We start from the raw sequence: 19,659 nt of genomic DNA, 5'->3' as shown, positions 1-19,659 counted from the left end.
TTTTGTAGCTGAATCTACTAAAACCAACTCACTTGGTATAAATTTCCTTCAATGTATTTAACTGTTTGGCTAAAGCATCTGCTTCTTTTTCCTTTTCCCTTAGTTTGTTCCGCAATCCTTCCATTCTGGTTTGCCATTTTTTACCTTCTTCCCATCTAATTATTTCCTCCTTGGAGGTCTGTGAAGCACATAAACAAATTATGTATTTCTTCTCAAATTTTTTTCTTAAAGCAAAATAAGCAAACATGTTAGAAAACCAAGAATGATATATTCTTATTTATCAATTTAAAACATGAAGCCATAGCAGGCATGTATTATTTACCTTATTTACCATAAGGTAAATAGCAGGCCCAGCTGGATACCTTAAGTATGCTGCAGTGACTGGTGTCTAAAGCTGATGCAATTTAACGCTATTACCAAATTCTTCCTTAGCTTTTAATATTCACTTTACAAAACAGAAGTGAAACATTTGATGAAATCGGGGTGCAAGTGCAATGTATCCTTTTACTTTGAATTACACATTAGTAAAGAAGACAGATTACAGAAAAATAAGTGTTTTTCTATGCCAGTTTACATCAGATCTGTCTCCTGCAGCTCACCAGGAGTTTTTATGGCCCTGCTGCACAGCTGTACAATTGGTCATTTCAGTTTATTTTTTTCTATGAGAAATTATATCTTCTATGAGAAGTTACACCTGTTAAAACCTGTACCTATGTGATTGCAAATGGTTACTGAGAAATCACAGTCAATATTCCTGTAAGCAATTTTGGGTTTTTTTAATGAACTTTTTCCCTTCTCCAGTTAGCCCATGTCCTTTCTTTTGTCTTCATTCTAAGCAGTTACTACTACTAAGGGACAGACAGAAAGCAAAATCTTGGAAAAAGGAAAAAACACGCCAAGTTTGAGAAAAATCTCTCTAGACACTAAGCAACAGGTATTTTAAAAGTCTCCAATGAACTGGAAGTGTAAGTGCAGTCCTACAATAATATTTAATGTCATAAATAGTCTGAATGTCATTATATAAGCATGCTATAATATTCCAGTATACTTTAAGATTACTATGACAAGCCACTAATTGGTTACTGCAGTAGTCGAATAACAAGCAAAAATACCAAACAAAACAACTGGTAAAACGAACACATCTCCAATTGCTTAGAACCTCTGGTATGTGGAGATCACTACTGTGAAGAATAATCACTTACACAGATATCATCCCTTTTAGGATTTACACTTTTGCTCCTATGTACTTCATGTTTTTATCATTGCATTGATTTCACAAATGCACATTTGACAGCACTTACGTAGTCAATTTCACTGCTACCTATATAATCTTAGTTTTCTAAGGTTTGTAATGGATCTTTAGTTCTACAAAAAGAGCAGGCAAACATTAATATACCAGTACTAATCAACAAGAGCAGTAACAAAGAGCATGGGAAACATGAAGAAGTTAGAGCCATGAAACTGCTTTTCTTTTGATCAGGTTGGGTTGGTTGGTTGGTTGTTATTTAGAGGCAAGAAGGAGAGCTGAACTGCCTAGCCTGAAGATGTCTTTCAAAGCCACAATATAAATATCACATACCTTGTCTTCTCTTACACCTTTTTTTTCTGTTTCTTCACACTTCTTCTCAAGTTCACTTTCCAACTTTTTAATTTTTTTCTGAAGTGCATCTATGAGATTCTGTTCATCAGCTTTGCTCTGAAAAATTACAAACTTGTATAAACCTAAAAGTTTAATGACCACTAAGTATTTTTCTCCACTCAAAAAATAAGGACTTTAATTCCAATTGGTAGAATTAGTTTACAACCAAAATGATCTTTTCAAAATTATCTTTAAATTATTAAAGTATTGGAATGTAACTTTGCATTCTAAACTGAATAATCAGCAGCAAGTAGCTGAATTTTTTTTTAAAAATAGACAACTCTGCTGTAAATTCTTTACTTTTCTTCTGAAAGGGGAAATAAGGACAGCCAAGAAGATCACAAAATTCTATTTCGTGGTAATTCAACTCCTCAGACTCTTTCAAAGATATTTCAAGGAGCAAGTATTTTTCAGTCTCTTCCTTTTATTTGAGGCATACTTCCAACACCGAAAGCTAATAGCTGACATGTAACCCAGCTGGTGAGCAAACATAAATTTTTAAGTCAAGTATAAGTCTCAATGCCTGCCAAAAGCACTTAATCCTTCCCCCCAAGACCAGAACATCTATGCAGAAACTTGACCCAGATCAAACATTTACTTCTACCTGAATGCTACTGCTTAGCCTCCTAATCCGTTTCTTCAGTTCTTCATTTTCTTTTTCCGTTTCATCTTTTTCTCTCAACATTTTAGCAAATGCTTTTTGTTTCCTCTGAAGTTCTTGGTTCAACTCATCCTTTTCATCAGACAAAGAACCTTCCCTGGTTTTACTTATTTTAAGGTTATCTGTAAGTTTTGTAATCTGATTATTTAATTCCTCTATCTGTGTCTGGAAGAAAACAAACAAAACAGCAAATCAGGATTATCAACAATACAACTATGCAATACAATGATATTACCTACTACTCACCATAAGCCCCTTTGTTTGTTTGTCAACAATTTCCTGGACATTCATATATGCCTCTTTTTGTGATGCAGCAGAAATAATCTGCTGCTCAGCATTAGCAGTCATTTCTGCTCGGAGTTCCAGAAGTGCTTTACTCAAAGCCTGAAAATAGTAAGTGAAGAAGCTGCTAATATGAGCATTACAAAACTAGAAAAGGCAATTATATTCTACCTTTGGCTGTACTATACATAGAATCTTTAACCATTAAGCAACATTAAACATTTACGTGACATAGGGAGTAATTTTTGTTGACTAACTTTCTGCTGCTTCTCTTTTATGGCTAACTGGCTCTTCAGCTGATCCACCAGGTTTTTCAGCGTCGCTGTGGGTGCTCTATTATTTGCTTCTTTTTGGACCTCTAGCTCAGCTTTTACATTCCTTAATTCCTTCTCCGTCTGAGATAACATGCTCCTCAAATCATTTGCTTCATCTTTTAGTTGTTCCACATCAACAGTGTGCTTTTCCTGAAGCCTAATAAAAAATAAGCATTAATAGGGTGCACTGCAATAATTAAGTCAGGAAATGCCAAATAAATAACAAAGGGCACAATGTTGTAATTTTTATTATTGTTAAAGCAAATGACATATAGATTTGGAAACAGCAAAATACAACTGAGTCAACAATGAAAGTGTCTACTTAATAGGAAAATTATGCAAGAAGATCAGAAAAATGAGATTAGAGCATCATTCATTCTAATTCCTGGCCCTACCAGGTAGGGAAAGCATCATACTTTTCTCCTTTTAAACACGGGTTAAATTTTTCTGAGTTGTTAGGCAGCAAGGCCAAATGGATGTATCAAGGGATTAAAAAACCCCAAAACATAAGCCAGCAAGTATCACAGTAGCTTTAAGTGAACTCTCATACCAAGATTCCTTGAATACTTTCTTTTTCACTGAATGGCACAAAGCTAGCAACTGAAAGGCATTTTTCCAAGCCACAGTTTCTCAATATTAGCCCCGATGAAGGGCTACAGATTAAAAATAATTTACGATTACCTACCATAGTAACTGTTTTGAGTTACCTTTTCAGGCAAATCTTAAATTCAGCAAAAACATGTTGAATTTGTTAGACTAGTCCTGTAGCAGCAATACGTAATTGACTTGATCCAGTCCAATTGTGACTTATATTAACAGTCTAAAAACTTACTGAGCTCTGATAGTCTCAAACTCTTTGATTTTCATTAAAGTAATTTGTTTTTGTTTCTCCAAATCAGATGATGTTTTCTTTAATTTTCCAACAAGTGAAGCAAGAGAATTATCCTGTTCTGCTACAGTTTGCTCCATTTCAGCTAAGCAGAGAAAATGTTTGTTGTTGGAAAGTGATAAAGAAGTCTTTTTCACTAACTCCTGTAAAACAGAACAAATGCATGTGATAAACATTTTAAGCTTTAAATCAAACATAAGCATTACTGATGCATTTTAAACTCAATCCTGAATATAACAAGCATTATTATCTAACATATTTATTTACTGAGATGTGATTCTTAGTCCACAGAGAAAGCAGTTGCACTGGTTTGGAAAGAGCTTTGTGGACCTAATGGTCCACAGAATATCCAGTTAAATCCAGGTTTCACCTTATCATAAAGCGTCAAGAGAAAAATTGTATTGAAATGGGTTAGTTTAACATAACCACAGATTGAATGAAAAGAACAGAAAACAAAATATACCTTTCTCCTCAAGCCTCCATAAATTAAGACGATATGAAAAATGCTTATATATACTGAGTTGGTAACTTTGCTTTCTTATACTTGACTTCTAATCCACCTCTTGCGAATTCTCTCAAGAATATTACAATAATTCTGTATCAACCATCCATTTATTTTTCCTGTCAGCATTTATTACTTACTTTTGACTGCAAAACCGTTCTTTTGAGCAACAATTTAAAAAATTTGGGAACAACTTCACTAGCCCACAAATACACCACGAATAACTCACCAAAGCAGTCTCTTTGAATTTATTAAAGGAATTGTCAGTATGCAAATTTAACTTCTGGTGTAGAACTCTAAGGTCTTCCTCATGCTTCTTTGCTATTGCCTCTTGTTCCTGTTAGTTCAAAATAAATATATAACTCTACTGATGCACAGTATTCCAGAAAGTCATGAAACTATAGTACCTTCCTGTTGATTGCTCATTCATTGCTCAGTATTGCTCCCCAGATTTTCCTCTAATTCTGGCAGTTTTAAAAATTCTTTTCTTCTTGCTATAATCAATGATTTCTTTTTTCGTTTTGAACACTATTGGGAAAAAAAAATCTACTACTGCAGTTTTAAGCTACGTAGCAAGTAGTATGGTGTAACAGGACAGGAGCTGGAGAGCAAAACAGTTAGTGTTGGATCTCACCAACTATGACTATCAATATGGATAGTGATATCCATACTATGTACTTCTCAGGTCTATTTACTTTGGGCTATAGTGTGATCCCATGGATTGAATGTCTGTTAGCAGACAGAGCACAGTAGACTCATTTTCAGACTGCATCTTCTGCCTTAGTTCCAAACCAAAAAACTTGATTTGTCCCAGAAGATGATAGGAAATCTGCTTTGGAAATGTGTTCCTGATCCAGATACACTAAAACTGATGCATGTTTAGTCTTGAAGTACCTCTTACACATGACATTTATGTTTTAAAATATGCTTTAAAAGGTATAAAGAATATAAAGTATGCTGAAATAATATAAAGTATGCTTAGATACACTGTTTATGCTTTAAAATATGCTTTAATTTAAAATATGCTTTAAGAAGCACATTTTCCATAAATGCTGTCTTTCCTGTACCTTCCAAATTCACTACAAGATGCAGTCCAGAGATCATTGTTGCAAGTACTGGAATATCTCATATAAATATACAATATACTAAGACCGTTTCTCTCAGCAGAATTTTAATTTTCTTCCTGTCACACTAATTTAATTCCTAGACAGGCATCATATCCATAACCTCTTGACTGAGCAAGCCTCCTATTTTAGGTTAAAAAATTCTATATGAACTTCCTACATTAAAAATTACTAATTGTCTCTGTCCAGTTACCTCTGAGGTCAGAAACTTTTTAAGATTTCACTACCAATGAGATGAACTCAAACAACTTAAAAATGGAAGAAATTTTGTGCAGAAAGTTTAACTACCTCTCTTGCTTCAGCAAGCAAACGCTGGTATTTTTTTAACACTTCTTCCTTTTGATTTAATCTTGCTTGCATATTTGCAATCGTTTGATGAGCGATTTTTATGGCACGATGGTACTCTGGATCATCTTGTTTGCCTAAATCAGCCATTATTTTTTCTCTTTCTGATGTTGAAGGTAATCGAAGTCTTAGTTCATTTATAACTTTGTCTCTTGATAAAACATTTTGTTCAGCGTTCCACAGAGCAGTTTCCTTTTCTTTTAATTTCTACAACGAAAGGCAATTGCTGCATTTCCAGAATTCAAACACTGCATAAAGGTCTTACTTTTTAAAAAACGTACCAGAAAGATTTGTCTAAATGGACTTATAAACACAAAACACTCAGTTATGGCTGTATGGGATTATGAAAACAGTCCCAGAATATCATTACCATGTCCTTATGTGTTATTTGCTCGTCCTAAGACACTTATGCAAGTCATTCTGTGCTATCAAATTAAGAAACTGGTGTTTTTCAAATTTCTTAAGAACCACAAAGTATCTTCTGTAGCAGAATTTCAATTTAGCAACCCAAGATAAAAGGATTTTGCTAAGCTACTTGTTAAATGTAATATAACACTTGCTAAATTTAAGTAGTTTTAGTCAACTGAATTTTGTACAGCAAGGGCGTCTTACCCTACTAAATGAACGTTCCAAAATATTCAAAAAAATTTTAAGCATTTTAAACATTGTCAAAATTTGTTTAAGTATTTTAACTAATTTTAGTAATGGTGTGATGATATTGTTTACATTTTCTCTGTGTTAAATACTTCTAAGGGACTGGACACATTTGAGTGACATTTACACAGGATATTTATCATATAAAAAAAATTAAAGGGCATAGAAATACAAACTTTTTCCCTTTATATGATAATTTATGCATTTAATTACCTCCTCCAGTGATTTGCAGGTTGCCCTAGTTTCCAGGATTGTTCGAATATGCTCCTGAATCTTTCTCAATGCTAACTCAAGTTGTTGTGGGAGTGGCAAACTCGGGTCTGGAACTGATCCTGTAGCTTCTTCTAACTGCACAGAAAGATTCATATTCATGTAATCTGACAGCTCTGAAAAACGTGCTTATGAGTCTATTTTTAGTTAATTCAGTGCATGTACCTTTAGAGCTGTACTAAGTATTTCATTTTGTTGATGATAGTACAGGTCTAACTGGCGCTGCAGTTCTACTTCCCTCTGGTCCCAAGCCATTTGCCTTTCTTCATGAAACTGGAACAAATGTTTGATAAAGGTATTTTATTTACATGAAATTTACATGCAAAGGTATTTTATTTACAGGCAATGGGAATTCTATAACCAACTTAAACAGAAAAAGAAAAAAGAGAGAGCAAAATGTAAAATGCTTAAATGTGTTATTAAGAATAATTATGGAACCAAGATACAAACATCTATGTTAAAAACTTACTGCGAAGAATCTTTCTTTTTAAAATCACTTAGCGAAACAAAGAATAGGCTGTTTTTCTCACAGCATGCAGAAATACATACCTTGTTCTGCTGCACAATTTCTTCTTCCAGATTATTGATTGTACACTCATATTCAGAAATTATATTACGCAAATACTTCACCTCTTCCTTTTGCTTCACTAACTCTCGATTGAGTTTAAGTTCCTGCAGATGGAGTTCCTCCATCTTCATATGCCATTCAATTACCTAATAATGAATGATACACTATTTTATTTACCAAACCCACAGGCCAACTAGATGCAACTACACTCTTCTACTTTGAAGAAGTATGGCACTTAACCAACCAACAGGAAGAAAGAGGTTCTGCCTTTTTAAGCTTCTTCACTTCTCTTGTGTGAGGAGGCACAGCAAGACTATGAAATTGCAAGAGCAATGACTGAGAAATGCAGCAGACAATTGAAGAGGCAGTAGGTTTTCCCAATACTGACACAAGTGTATTGCAAATAATTTTCAGATGACCTAAGACCCTATGCAAATGTCCAGACTGAACAAAAAAGCATGCAAGAAGTTTCGATGATGTCTCTAAAACAGTGAGATTTTTTCAAAAACATTAAAACTGAATGTATTAAAAAATGCACATGTACTACGAATAACAGACATACTTATTTCAAAATGCTCTAGAAAAAATATTTGAAAACTGACTTAAAACTAGAGCATGCCAAGAGTGCTACAATCAGTGCTTACATGCACACATCTTTAGTTATCAGGTATTTAACCATATTATATAATACACAGTGATCAGGAAGAGAAGTGAGAAAGCTTTAGTAAAACTTCAGGGCAACATTGTTTACAACAGCAAACTATGATTAAGTAGAATTACATGAGAATAATAACATTTCTGACCCAGCTGCCTAAATTATTGCCCCTGGATTTATTTTAGAAGTCATGGATTTGTAATGAAGATTTCAATGCAAGCTCATTCAACAGAACTTCAGAATGCTACTTTGTGTTCAATTTAATTTCATTCATAATTCAATTAAATTCATAATTTAATTCAATTTAATATAAATGATTTCATAGTTAGCCTCTACTTCCTATGCCACTTAATTGGGCACAAGAGAAAAATTAGTAAATCTGACTGTACTGACTTTCACAGGGCAAATGACTAATGATGTATTACTTTTTTAAAACAGGAACACAATAGCTGTCCCATTCTAACAAAGTGTATTTTGAAATCATTAGGTTCTACATTAAAACAGACATTTAGGGAACAAGCTGAACTGAAACGTAATTTAAATGCAGATGAGATGAACAAAGCTATTCAAAGTTGTAAGAGAGCAAACCTTCTGAGCTCCTCTTGTATCCTTCAATGCACTTATTAATTCTTCTAAACTTTTCAGTTTTAAGTCCATTTCTAATGCTCTGTTCTCTGCATTTCGACGCTCCTGCTGGGCATGCTGAACTTCTTCCAGGATCTTCAGTTTGTCATTCTGTAGCTGAATCATTGTTTTAGAGAATTTTTCTTGCTGTGCTAAAGGCAGAGCACCACTAAACTGTCGCCGCAAAGACTGAACTGTCTGTTGTAGATGTTTGGCTCTATTTCTTCCTTCCAGTCGGGCAAAATATAAGGCTTGCTCTCTCTCATCAAGCTTCTGCTCTAAACGTAGATTATGGATCTCCAACTTCTGTAGTTTTGATCTAAGTGTCTCCAATTTACCTACAGCAACAGACTCACTACCTTGAAGGGCCATGATATGTTGATGCAGTTTTGCAATAACTGCTTTTTCATCTGACTGCACCTAAGAACAAAATATGTAAAACAAATTTATTTTTCATTTTGAATATGTTAATTCAGTGTATATGTAGATATAAACAAGCTATTATTTTTTTCTATTTTATATATATTGCATGTATTTTATTCCATAGATAAGAGCAAGAATTAGCCTCTAAACCCCAATTTTTATTTTTCCACTATTGTTTCTACAGCCACATTTCAAAAGCACACCTTTTCAGATACTTATCTTAAAAAATTTATTTTTCCAAAATACCAGGAAATGAGGAAGAAATGTATACCTAAACTTAGATAATATGGTAACATAAAAGCTGACAAAAGTGTTATATTTAGGGACTCAAACCTTTCTAGAACATGAAAATAAATCGCAATAAATTGTTTCAGCTAACAACAAAGTAAGTCTACTACAGATCTTCAAGATCTGGATGTCATTGCTTGTCTAATAAAATACACTCTAACTTTCCTGATATAATATTTAAATATTGACCATGAGCTATTAATCATATAGGAATAAATATTACCTAAATAACATGAAAAAAGCTCAGGATCTGTAATAGCTGTACAGCTAGAAATGGAAATTAAAAAAGAGAGAAGGGACTAATTAACATAACATAGAACTCTTGAAAGGGTATGGTGTGCTGGTTTTGGCTGGGATAGAGTTAATTTTCTCCACAGTAGCTGATATGGGGCTCTGCTTTGGATTTGTGCTGAAAATAGTGTTGATAGCACAGGGGTGTTGTACTTACTGCTGAGCAGGGCTCACACAGAGTCAAGGCCTTTTCTGGTTCTTACCCCACCAGCAAGTAGGCTGGGGGTGCACAAGCTGGGACAGCTGACCGCAATTAACCAAATGTATATCCTGTACCATATGGTGTCATGCTCAGCATATAAAGAAGGTGGAAGGGAGCACATGCAGAGTGATGGTGTTCTGTTTTCCCAAGTATCTGTTACGGAGCATGGAGCCATTTTCCTGGAGATGGCTGAACACCTGCCTGCTGAGGGGAAGTAGTGAATGAATTCCTGTTTTGCTTTGCTTGCTTGTGCAGCTTTTGCTTTACCTATTAAACTGTCTTTATCTTAGTCCACGAGTTTTCTCACTTCTCTCCCCCATCCCACCGGGGGGGTGTAAGCGAGTTGCTGTGTGATGTCTAGTATTCAGCTGGGGTTAAACCATGACATATGGCCACTACAAGGACCAGCTTGCTGAGACCCTTCTGAAATTCTTTTGCAGTTTCGTAATTCACTATCAAATCACTTCATTTTTTCTCACTCCAGGGAAAAAAATCCAAACTGCAGTCTTAATAAATGCTGAACTTTACCTGATAGTCTAAAATCTGCGTTCTAAGAGATTCCACTTCTTTATCTCTGTATTGCTGGCGTGCCTGCAGAGCTTCAACTTGCATTTTTGCTACATCAGACAGTTCTCTTAACCTTACAGGGAAAAGAAGAATATTGTGTCACTTGAAACAACTGAATCAAGTTTTTCTACATAGAAGATGCTAAGAAAGGATGCTTAGTATGTTTCCTCATACCAAAACATTTAGAAGACTTTGTTCTTTTCAGCATACCCTTCTCTACTATTCAACAGCCCCTGTTATGAAAACTCTTCTGTATTGCCTGTCAACTTTTTCACAGGACATTTTCCTGTAAGTTATGCAGAAGTTTGCTAGCAGTAACCTACTCCAGGAAAACAATGCCATGGTTTCTACCTGAACTAAGAACCTCTGTCCTCCCTCTCCCGCTTCAGGACATAAATGCTCAAGAAGTATCATTCTCAATTCCTTTCTCTGCTTCCCCAAGCCTAATCACTCATTTACAGTTTCAAAAATCACTGCAAATATCCCCACAATCTTCACTGGTTTAGAAATGTAACAGGATTACATTATTTACTCAAAGACAAATGCCTGTATCAACATATCTTAAAAAGTCAGTTTTTCAATTTTTGCATACAAAGTTAATCTTTTAAGTAAATGGCAACCCCTGCTCCACTGCAGTTTAATCTTTGAGATATCTATGACTCTTTGAAAGTAAGAATTGCTTTCCAATTTCTTTAACAAGATTTTAAGGCATTTAAGGGAGGTTGTGGACAGAAACAAAATAAACCTTAATTAATTAGTTTGAAAATACTAGTAATAGTATTTTAATAAATAAAAATGATGGCACTAGTGTGCATCTAAGTGCACACTTACCCATGTCTATACAGGCCAGCACTTAACTCCTTGTTCAAATCACAATGAACCAAATTACTTCCTTTACAGTCATGAATTAAATGCTTCATTTTCAATTCCAAATTTGGCATACATAAATGCCAAAAAAAATTAGGCATTGAAAATTATCTGTTAATAATACATAAGCAGTGTATTAAATAAGCCTACAGAGCCTAACTTTTTGCATGCTTCTGAACATACTGCATTTGAAATTTGTTACAACACTTACTTTGATACCTCCATCTTGAGCTCCACCTCACGCTTCTCTAGGTCCATGATTTGTCGTCTGTCTGCATCACTTACTGCCTTACTTACACTCTTTGACAGTTCATCTCGTAATTCCTGTTCCACTCTCTGTGCCTCAAGGTTGATTTTGGTGAGCTTAAAAAAACACCACAAAACCAGAAACAAACAAAATGGTATCCTAAGCACACAACTGCTCCCACCCTGCAAAGAAAAAGCAGTGCCAAAAGTATCTTTTCTTTTTTAGTCATTATAAAACAACTGTTCTGCTGTGTTCAAAAAACAATTTTCTTTCCTCTCTGCTTAAACATCTTTTTGTTTGCAGCATTGCAAACACATAGGAACAGATTCACAGGTTGGCACAGAAAAGGATTTTAAATGAAACACAATTTTTATTAGTGAATTTTCTTAAAACCATTACCGCAATAACTTGCTCTTAAACTAAAATAAGAAAAAAAACCAGAGTAAGACTGCAAACTCTTTACAAAATGAACAGTCTTACTTATATATTTATATACTATCCAGTATATTGGGATCAGGAACACAAATACAGGTTATAAGTGCCAACACTCACTATAGTGTAGTTCTTTTGTTCTTTCTAAAGAGAACTTTCATAATTAAATGATATTTTTTCAAGCAGCCTGATTTTTCAAGTTGATCATTAAATAGCAAGTAACCAACGTTTCAATTCACAACAAAGAGCATTAAGAGAAGACAGATACCTGAAAAGCATTAGGCAATACAGAGGAGCTTCAGGAATTTATTTAGTAAATACAGTTGTGGCAGATTAATCTGATACCACTCCTTAATAAAATAACTGATTTCCTAAACAAACAAAAAAAGTGTGGTGTATCTTCTTATCTGCACTTCACGTATCTGAGGCAGTACTATCTACAAAAATAACAGCTGTGTTGAAGTAGATTTATAAGTTCAGAAGGAGATGTCTAGCAGACTTCTGGTTATCAGTTCTTAAACTGGTATCACTTACAACTTTCATTAATTACCTTAGCATAATCTTTTTTTATATATAGAAATATATATATACACACACAGAGACAACTAGCTCTAAAATAAAAGCAATGATGGCAGATTAGGATGCACTGACAACAGGAGTATATGAAATGAAAAAATACATGTCCTGGAGCTACAGAAATGAGGAAAAAAGGGATACACAGAGGAATTAATAGGAAAAAATTGTGGCATTAGGAGTTCATCAACTCAAAATCAAGGAAGACCAACAGACCTAAATGTATCACAATACAGATAATAATATATGCAAAAGAGAAAAAGGGAAATGTGATCCTAGGGTGCATCACCTGTGGTATTTCTTAATAAAATAAATGAAGTCATGCCATCGGAAAGGCTTTAACAATATTGCTGCTGGAAAGCTTTATACGCTTTCAGTTACTCCATGTCCCATATCAATTAAAATCAAAACAGTGTAACAAACACTACTAAAACAACAGAGAGATGGGGAGTCCAGATAACAGCAATCTAAAATAGCTCGGCTTAAGTCTAGCAAAGCACAAGGAGAGGGAAATTAATACAATCTATATCAACAATCCTGTCAACATAACTATTCTTTTTCTTCCCTTGTGTTTAAATTATAGGCCAATATGGCACAAGAACAAATGTGTACAACTGCCTATAAATAAATTTAGACTGAAAATGATAATAAAGCCTCCTACTATTAAATAAGGAATTTATGGAACAAACTGAAAACATGAATAGTGGGGACAAAAAAAATCTAACAAGATTAAGACTGATACAACAGGAATACTAAGGCTCATCAGCTTCAATGGCACATGATTTCTCTTCTATGCCTGCATTACAGATAATGTTTGGCATGTGACAGAGGACATAGCCAGTCTGTAACAGAATCGTGACACTATCATTTGCAAAAGGGATGCAAAGGTCTACGTTTTCCAAATCACTGGTAATTAAGGGAAAATTAGCAGAAAAGGGATCATATGAATTAGACACAAGAAATAACAGGTCAAGAACAGACTCTTTTTTGCAGTCTGCTGAAAAACTAGCAATCTGTCAAGATGCTCATCATGTGCTTTACAGATATTAACTAATGTTTGAAATTAACTACTGACAAATTAATTAGTTGTATTTTCTATGAATGTTCTGTGCATGCAAAATTGCAGCTCTTAAAGGCAGCTATATTTTGCACCGTAAGCTTATTTGCCAGTCGTGACACAAAACTGATTAATTCTTTTTGAAAACTCAAAAATATGCTTTGAAGACGTGTGAGATTATGTTGTTAAACTTCAACAGATTTACCTCAGCAAATTTTGTTTCCAATTCAAAATTACGTTCTTCTATTTGCTTTACAGTGCTCCTTAAATGTTCATACATTCGTTGCGAATGTTCTGCTCTCTGTCTTTCATTTAGTTCCTTCATTTCCAACATTGTGATTTTCTTAGAAATGGACAAAATCTCACTGTTGGTTAGCGCTTTTGTGGCCTTGTCCATGGCATTGTCATCCCCTACATTAAAAAATATTTAAATTAGGGAATACACAAGCTGCTTCAACTCCAAAAATAATTTATACCATGAAAGAGAAGATGAGTTTTGCCTTCTCTCTCAGATAAAACTTTATCAAAACACCTGTATTACTTTTTTAATGCAGGCATGGTTATCTTGCCTTACTATATGCTTGAAAGGTATCTAATGTGAATGAAATAATATTATCCGTTATAAATGGGTATATCTGCAACCATGGTTATTGAGACTGATAACTATTTTCAGTGTAGCCTTTCACTTCATCCTTAATTCAGCTGGTAAATATTCAGGGAATTTGATTTGAAATCTGTAAAAGCAATAGATGTGGATGAATTCTTCTTGAATAATGAGTATGTAAACTGTACACAAAGAAGCCTCAGCTATCAAGAAAAAAAACTTTGTTACAGAGCATGAAACCAGGAAAAAGAAATAATTTTCCTGACAACCTATGAAGTACTTTGACTGACAATCAAAATAGCATAAATGGCACCTTATTAAAAACAAACAAACAAAAAACCCTGTGATGTTGCTTTACAAGTTCCAGCTTTTACACCCTTGACCCAGTAACCCACGAAAAGCCAATGTGGATTAGTTTCCAAAGGAAGGCACCAAACCTGGTTTTGGTCAAATAGATAAGTAAAATTAAATAAACAAACAAAAAATTCACCCCCAAAATTAAGACCATTAATGAAAGATACAAAATAGTTTTGACTCTTTTTGTTGTTGTTGTTTTAAGATACATCAATTTTAAAACATTTTAAAATATTACTTTTACACAGGACATACCATTTGATTTTTAATGTTGCAATATAACTTTCATACTTGCCCAGTTTAGTCATCTGTTCCCAAGCCTGTTCCACAGTGTGAAGTTTCTCTTTCGTGATCTCCAGTTCCTTATTCAATAAATTTACCTGTGCTTTTAAGGATTCATTCTCACGCTGTAGGACACAAAATTTGCAACATAACGGCAAACTATTTAACTGTAAGAGACTTGATTTTTAATACATATCTTTTAAAGTAACAGATTTTACCTATGCACAACCCGTAATCTACATATATGGCAACACAGAGCGTAAGTTTCCCCCTAAGCATAAAAATGTTAGTCTTTGCTCTCTGTGTTGTATCTTACTGTCAACGAGTATTACCGTGAATATTTATCATCACTGACTGTGATTCGTAGAGTGTCTAGAATTAGATGAAGAAGTCTATGTTTGTCATACTAAACATCCCATTAACAGTAGGAAAGAAAGAAGTACTTCTGGAGGATATTTCGTCCTGCACTGGATATTTCACCTTGCATATAAATATGTTTCAGACAGATCATATGCTTCTTTTAGCTCTTTTAGGCATCTAATATGGTGCCAAATATTAGTTTTGTAAATATTCCTTCATTTCTCCAAATAGAAACACAAATTTCCAGATTAACCAGTACAACAAACTGAATACTTCATATTACTTTTCAATTTTTAATTTTCTAAACACATTTTTAGTTTGCTATTGATAAATGATTCTCTTGGTCTGCTGAAATAGGCAATTCAAATTTTCATACACACAAAATTCGACAAAATAGAGAAGGAATCATTCATTCTTAGGTAACACAAATGCACCTACCTGTTTCAAAGGCGACAAATGTAATAGTTCAGTAAGTTTACCCTTGTCAACCACAGAAACCAACAGACAAGAACATGACGTGAGTTTTAACTACTAGTTAACTACTGCTTCCTTGGACTATTATTTCTGACATGAATGAGAAGTGGGAGGTAGTAACGTATCTTGAAGACAGCTTTGCAGTTCTTGAGAAGAAGCTCTCTTCTACTTGAGAGTAAAAGTTCAAAGGAGTATTTGCAGTCCCTACAACACTTTGAAAAAGCATTGTGAACAATCTTTCGTTATTTATTTTTTTTAATGGAAGTAAAATTCCAAAGATTTTCTGCCTTTTGGAACTGAACTTTTCCTTCTTTTAAGTCAGGAATTAGTAAGAGCACTTACTTCGAGAGAAAGGTTTGAAAGTGTTTACATTCATTCTACTTTCCTCCAAAACCAAAGATGATAGCCAATACTCCTTCTGCCAGCATTGTTTTGGTAATCAAAGAACTAAAAAAACTTTGTAAGGGAACACACCCAGAGCTTAACTTAAAAAAAAAAACCACAGAAAAAAACCCACACCACCAAAACAATTAAACAAACTGCTTTTATGTATGCCCACTGAAATAAAATCTGGGATTTTGTTTCTTAAGCCACTGAAAAACACCAGGTAAGAAGATTAAAATTCAATAGCAACAGTAAGACTGGCGCCAACATCTCGTACCCGCTATGGAAATGTTATAACCAGCAGTTCTAGCATTGTGACTTCCATTCTATTTTTTTGTTAAATGAGGTAAAAAAGAAATAATGCAGAACAGATGTATGAAGATGTTTTTTCCCTTAGGGTTCTAACGTAACGCAAACATTACCTCCATGTGTTCCATGTTTGTTGTCCGTTGGACGAGCAAGTTATCTTTTTGTAACATATCTCTGTATTTAGCAGTTAATTCATTATACTGCTTATTAGCCAGTTCTAGCTCAGACAATGGCACACTACCATCCAACACTTTTTGCAGAGCTGCAATCTTAAAGCTAGCCATTTCCTATGAAAATAGTCAACACAATGGGTTAGTAAGGTCTGCTAGATTTTTAAATACAAAAAATAAAATTACTTCACAAAAAAAAACCCACTTAATATAACACTTTAAAACATTATATTGGTTTATTTTATTAAATTATTGTCCATCTTCAGAAATAGCTTGCAATAAACATTGACAAAATTTTTCTGGTATTCTAACGCTCTGTGTAATTTTATCAATAGTTGCCTCTCAATCATAAGGCACTGTCAAAAACATGTTTTCTAATATGATCTTAATAATATTAAATTCTATTTTTAGAATATAAATATATCTAAAATATATTCTAAATACTAAATAAAAGATCAGTTAATATAGGCCCCAGCAACCTGCAAGACCAAAAAGTAAGACTTGCTTTCATATGACTTTTTCAACAAATAGAACCTTTTGGAGCAACTTCAGAAGGGGAAAACTGACAGGTTTCATATTATGATGCTATTTAAATACAAATAATGTTTTGACAAAATTTATAACATCATTTAACAAGCACTTGGGTAATGCATTCAAGAAACTAGCACTGCCTCCTGTTAAAAAAGTGTATCTATTGCCAAATTGTAAAAGTAAAAATGTGTACTATTACTACTATAAACTACACCTTGAATCGTTGCAAGTTTCCAATCTTCTCTACAACTGCAGTCTCCATGTGTGTTATTTCATCCTTTAGTCTCTCATTTTCTTTTCTAAGATGCCGTTCCATTTCAAGTAAAGTGGTATACTGCCTTGTTAGTGACCTTTCATTAACTCGTAAAACAGTTATTTTTCTATTATTTTCTGCAAGCACTTTTTTTGCTTCATCAGGATCCATCTGAAGAGCACTGAGTAAATTCTGTAAAATAATTTTTTAACAACAGCTTTGTACAGAAATATGGTAAAACTCAACTATGTAGACAAGCTTTCTTGTATATTTTTTAATCTAGGTGTAAAAATTCTGTTAAACTGAAATAATTTCTTTGCTAATAAAACATATACACACATTCAACACATGCATAAGTATACAATAGGAATAGAAGCTAAATAGATTTGACTGACTAATTGGAGTTTTAGTTAATGCTGACATTTTCAGAATTTAGAACAAAAATAATTCTCTGCATACACTGTCATCAGTCTTCCCCCTTTTACTAGAATCAAAACAAATATATTGGAACAATTTTCTAAACCAAATAGAATTCCTGTTGTTCCTAACAAATACTAGTACTACTAATACTACTTTGAGGACCGAACCAGTATTTGTAAAGTAACCGCAGGACCCCTCCTACGGAAACTTGCCCATGTTTGTGTGTATGTGTGCACACACACATTTGCATGCATGTATAAATCCGAGGTGGGTGGGCAGACAGTGGGAAGAGGGAACTACAGCAACTCAGGTCACAGAAGGCACGTGAGCTTTAGCTTTGCTGTCACACACATCAGCTTGCCAAGGAGACAGGGAGTAGAAATAGGAGCTCTAAAGTCCCAGATTCCTATGAGCCTAATGAAGAAGAGTGAGCAGGCAGCTAGAAAAAACTCCTGAGTCCTGGAAGTCTGAAGCTATATAAAAAATCCAGCTCTGTGACAACTGGCAAAGATTTAGTTTTTCTGTTCAAGAAGCCTGTTTTTCTTAAGATTTGAAGATCAAGCAAAACATTTTCATTGATCATTCACAGTGAATTAATTTCAGAGAAATGTTTGATCTGAAAATGTTCACCTAATTCTAATCAAAATTACATACTAACAAAAAGTAACACTAAATAATAGTATGTATTTCTTATAAAGTGAATATAACTGTGCGAACGTAGATGTGTGGAATGAGAAATATTTGGGATTAAATCCTGAGTGATGCTTAGAGATTTTTAGGTCTATAGTAACATTTTGTATGTGCCTTAATATTGTGGTTTACCTTTTGTATTATTCATACTGATTACGAATGTATAGTTCACCGATTCCTAGTTAATTACATTCCAGTAATAAATCAATAAACCACTTCCCTTCTCTTTTGATTTGAATTGAGCAGTTTTCCTCTGCAACATTTTTCCCATCTAACAAATTATGGTATTTTATTAAAACCCCTGTTCTATGTGTTAAAACCTTTTTGAAAAATTAAAGCAACAAAATTACTTACAGAATATGCCTTTATTTTTGTAGCATCCTGTTCTTTTTGCTCTTCTAGCTTTTTCTTTTCCTCTTTCATATCTTCTGATTCTTTCTGCCAGCTTTCCTTTTGACTAAAACAGTAATTAAATATTTTAATTTAGAATGGTTAAAGACTTGATGATTTTTAAAACTAAAAAAGCAGTAACTTTTAGCAAAACTGAAAGAGAACCTAAAACAGCAACCCTGAAATACTATAAACCAAGACACTTGTTTTTAGCAGTAATGCAATTTGAAAAGGACATTATGAATTGTAGATGGATTACTGAAAAACTGTCCCCTCTGTTTAGGCTGCAGCTGGTTTAATGATTAAAATAATTCTTGAGTCAAAGTGTCTTATCTCTTCTACACATGTGTACTATGGTGCAGAGATGGAGATGCCTTACTCCCCAAAAATATAGGCACATGGTGTTTAATATGCTTTAAATTACATGCTTGTATTATAAATAAATTACTTTCTTGCACATATCTTTGTAAAAATAGGCAAAGTTTGAAACTTTGCAAATGAAAACATTTCCACTTTACCTCTCTGGAAGCTCTAGGTCTCCCTTTATAGAAAGGGAGACAAAAATCATAATACTGGTACTTACCATGCTGTGACCCCGGAAATGGGCCATTTCTTTTCAAAGCAGACTAGGCCCAGCAGATTTCAGGAGATATTGACAATTGTGCCCAATAATTTGGCTGATAAGATTTACAGCTAGATAAAATGGTTTGGCAAATAATCAATGACTTTCCATAACTGTTTCCCTTGCATGAAGCACTTACAAACTGATTAGCTAAGAGAGACAACTTGCAAGGAGAACAAGGCTTCTGCAGTTCCTGAGAGCCAGAATACCTAGGTTGATTTTGAAGTATTTTTAATTAATCATACAGAATGGTACAGTATCATAAGGAAAAGATTATTCACTCATCCTCTGAGAATTCCCCACAGCACAGTAGTTAGCTTTTTCTTTAAATGATGTCAATTC

General features: G+C 34.0%; 1 protein-coding gene across 6 annotated transcripts in view; it reads right to left on the bottom strand.

The window, feature by feature from the left end:
- CEP290 (centrosomal protein 290) overlaps positions 1-19,659 on the bottom strand; it is a 56,352-nt gene that overhangs the window by 15,150 nt on the left and 21,543 nt on the right. For all 6 annotated transcript variants that reach the window (XR_012658535.1, XR_012658536.1, XM_075080688.1 and 3 more), the window contains 19 exons: positions 18,660-18,762; positions 17,157-17,387; positions 16,355-16,528; positions 14,728-14,839; positions 13,680-13,885; positions 11,377-11,528; positions 10,260-10,371; positions 8,492-8,947; positions 7,230-7,394; positions 6,846-6,953; positions 6,624-6,758; positions 5,700-5,963; positions 4,517-4,624; positions 3,729-3,928; positions 2,840-3,053; positions 2,547-2,684; positions 2,244-2,465; positions 1,580-1,696; positions 33-178 (listed from right to left, as the gene is read on the bottom strand). Coding sequence is in view for 4 of the 6 variants with exons in the window: in XM_075080688.1 (XP_074936789.1) it covers positions 33-178; positions 1,580-1,696; positions 2,244-2,465; positions 2,547-2,684; positions 2,840-3,053; positions 3,729-3,928; positions 4,517-4,624; positions 5,700-5,963; positions 6,624-6,758; positions 6,846-6,953; positions 7,230-7,394; positions 8,492-8,947; positions 10,260-10,371; positions 11,377-11,528; positions 13,680-13,885; positions 14,728-14,839; positions 16,355-16,528; positions 17,157-17,387; positions 18,660-18,762 (3,363 nt within the window). In the remaining 2 variants the exon portion in view is untranslated. The remainder of the gene's footprint in view (positions 1-32; positions 179-1,579; positions 1,697-2,243; positions 2,466-2,546; positions 2,685-2,839; positions 3,054-3,728; positions 3,929-4,516; positions 4,625-5,699; positions 5,964-6,623; positions 6,759-6,845; positions 6,954-7,229; positions 7,395-8,491; positions 8,948-10,259; positions 10,372-11,376; positions 11,529-13,679; positions 13,886-14,727; positions 14,840-16,354; positions 16,529-17,156; positions 17,388-18,659; positions 18,763-19,659) is intronic.

The sequence above is a fragment of the Phalacrocorax aristotelis genome, chromosome 1, assembly GCF_949628215.1.
Source record: "Phalacrocorax aristotelis chromosome 1, bGulAri2.1, whole genome shotgun sequence".
NCBI lineage: Eukaryota > Metazoa > Chordata > Aves > Suliformes > Phalacrocoracidae > Phalacrocorax > Phalacrocorax aristotelis.
The sequence above is the reverse complement of the archived record's forward strand: the minus strand, read 5'-3'. Positions and strand labels throughout refer to the sequence as shown.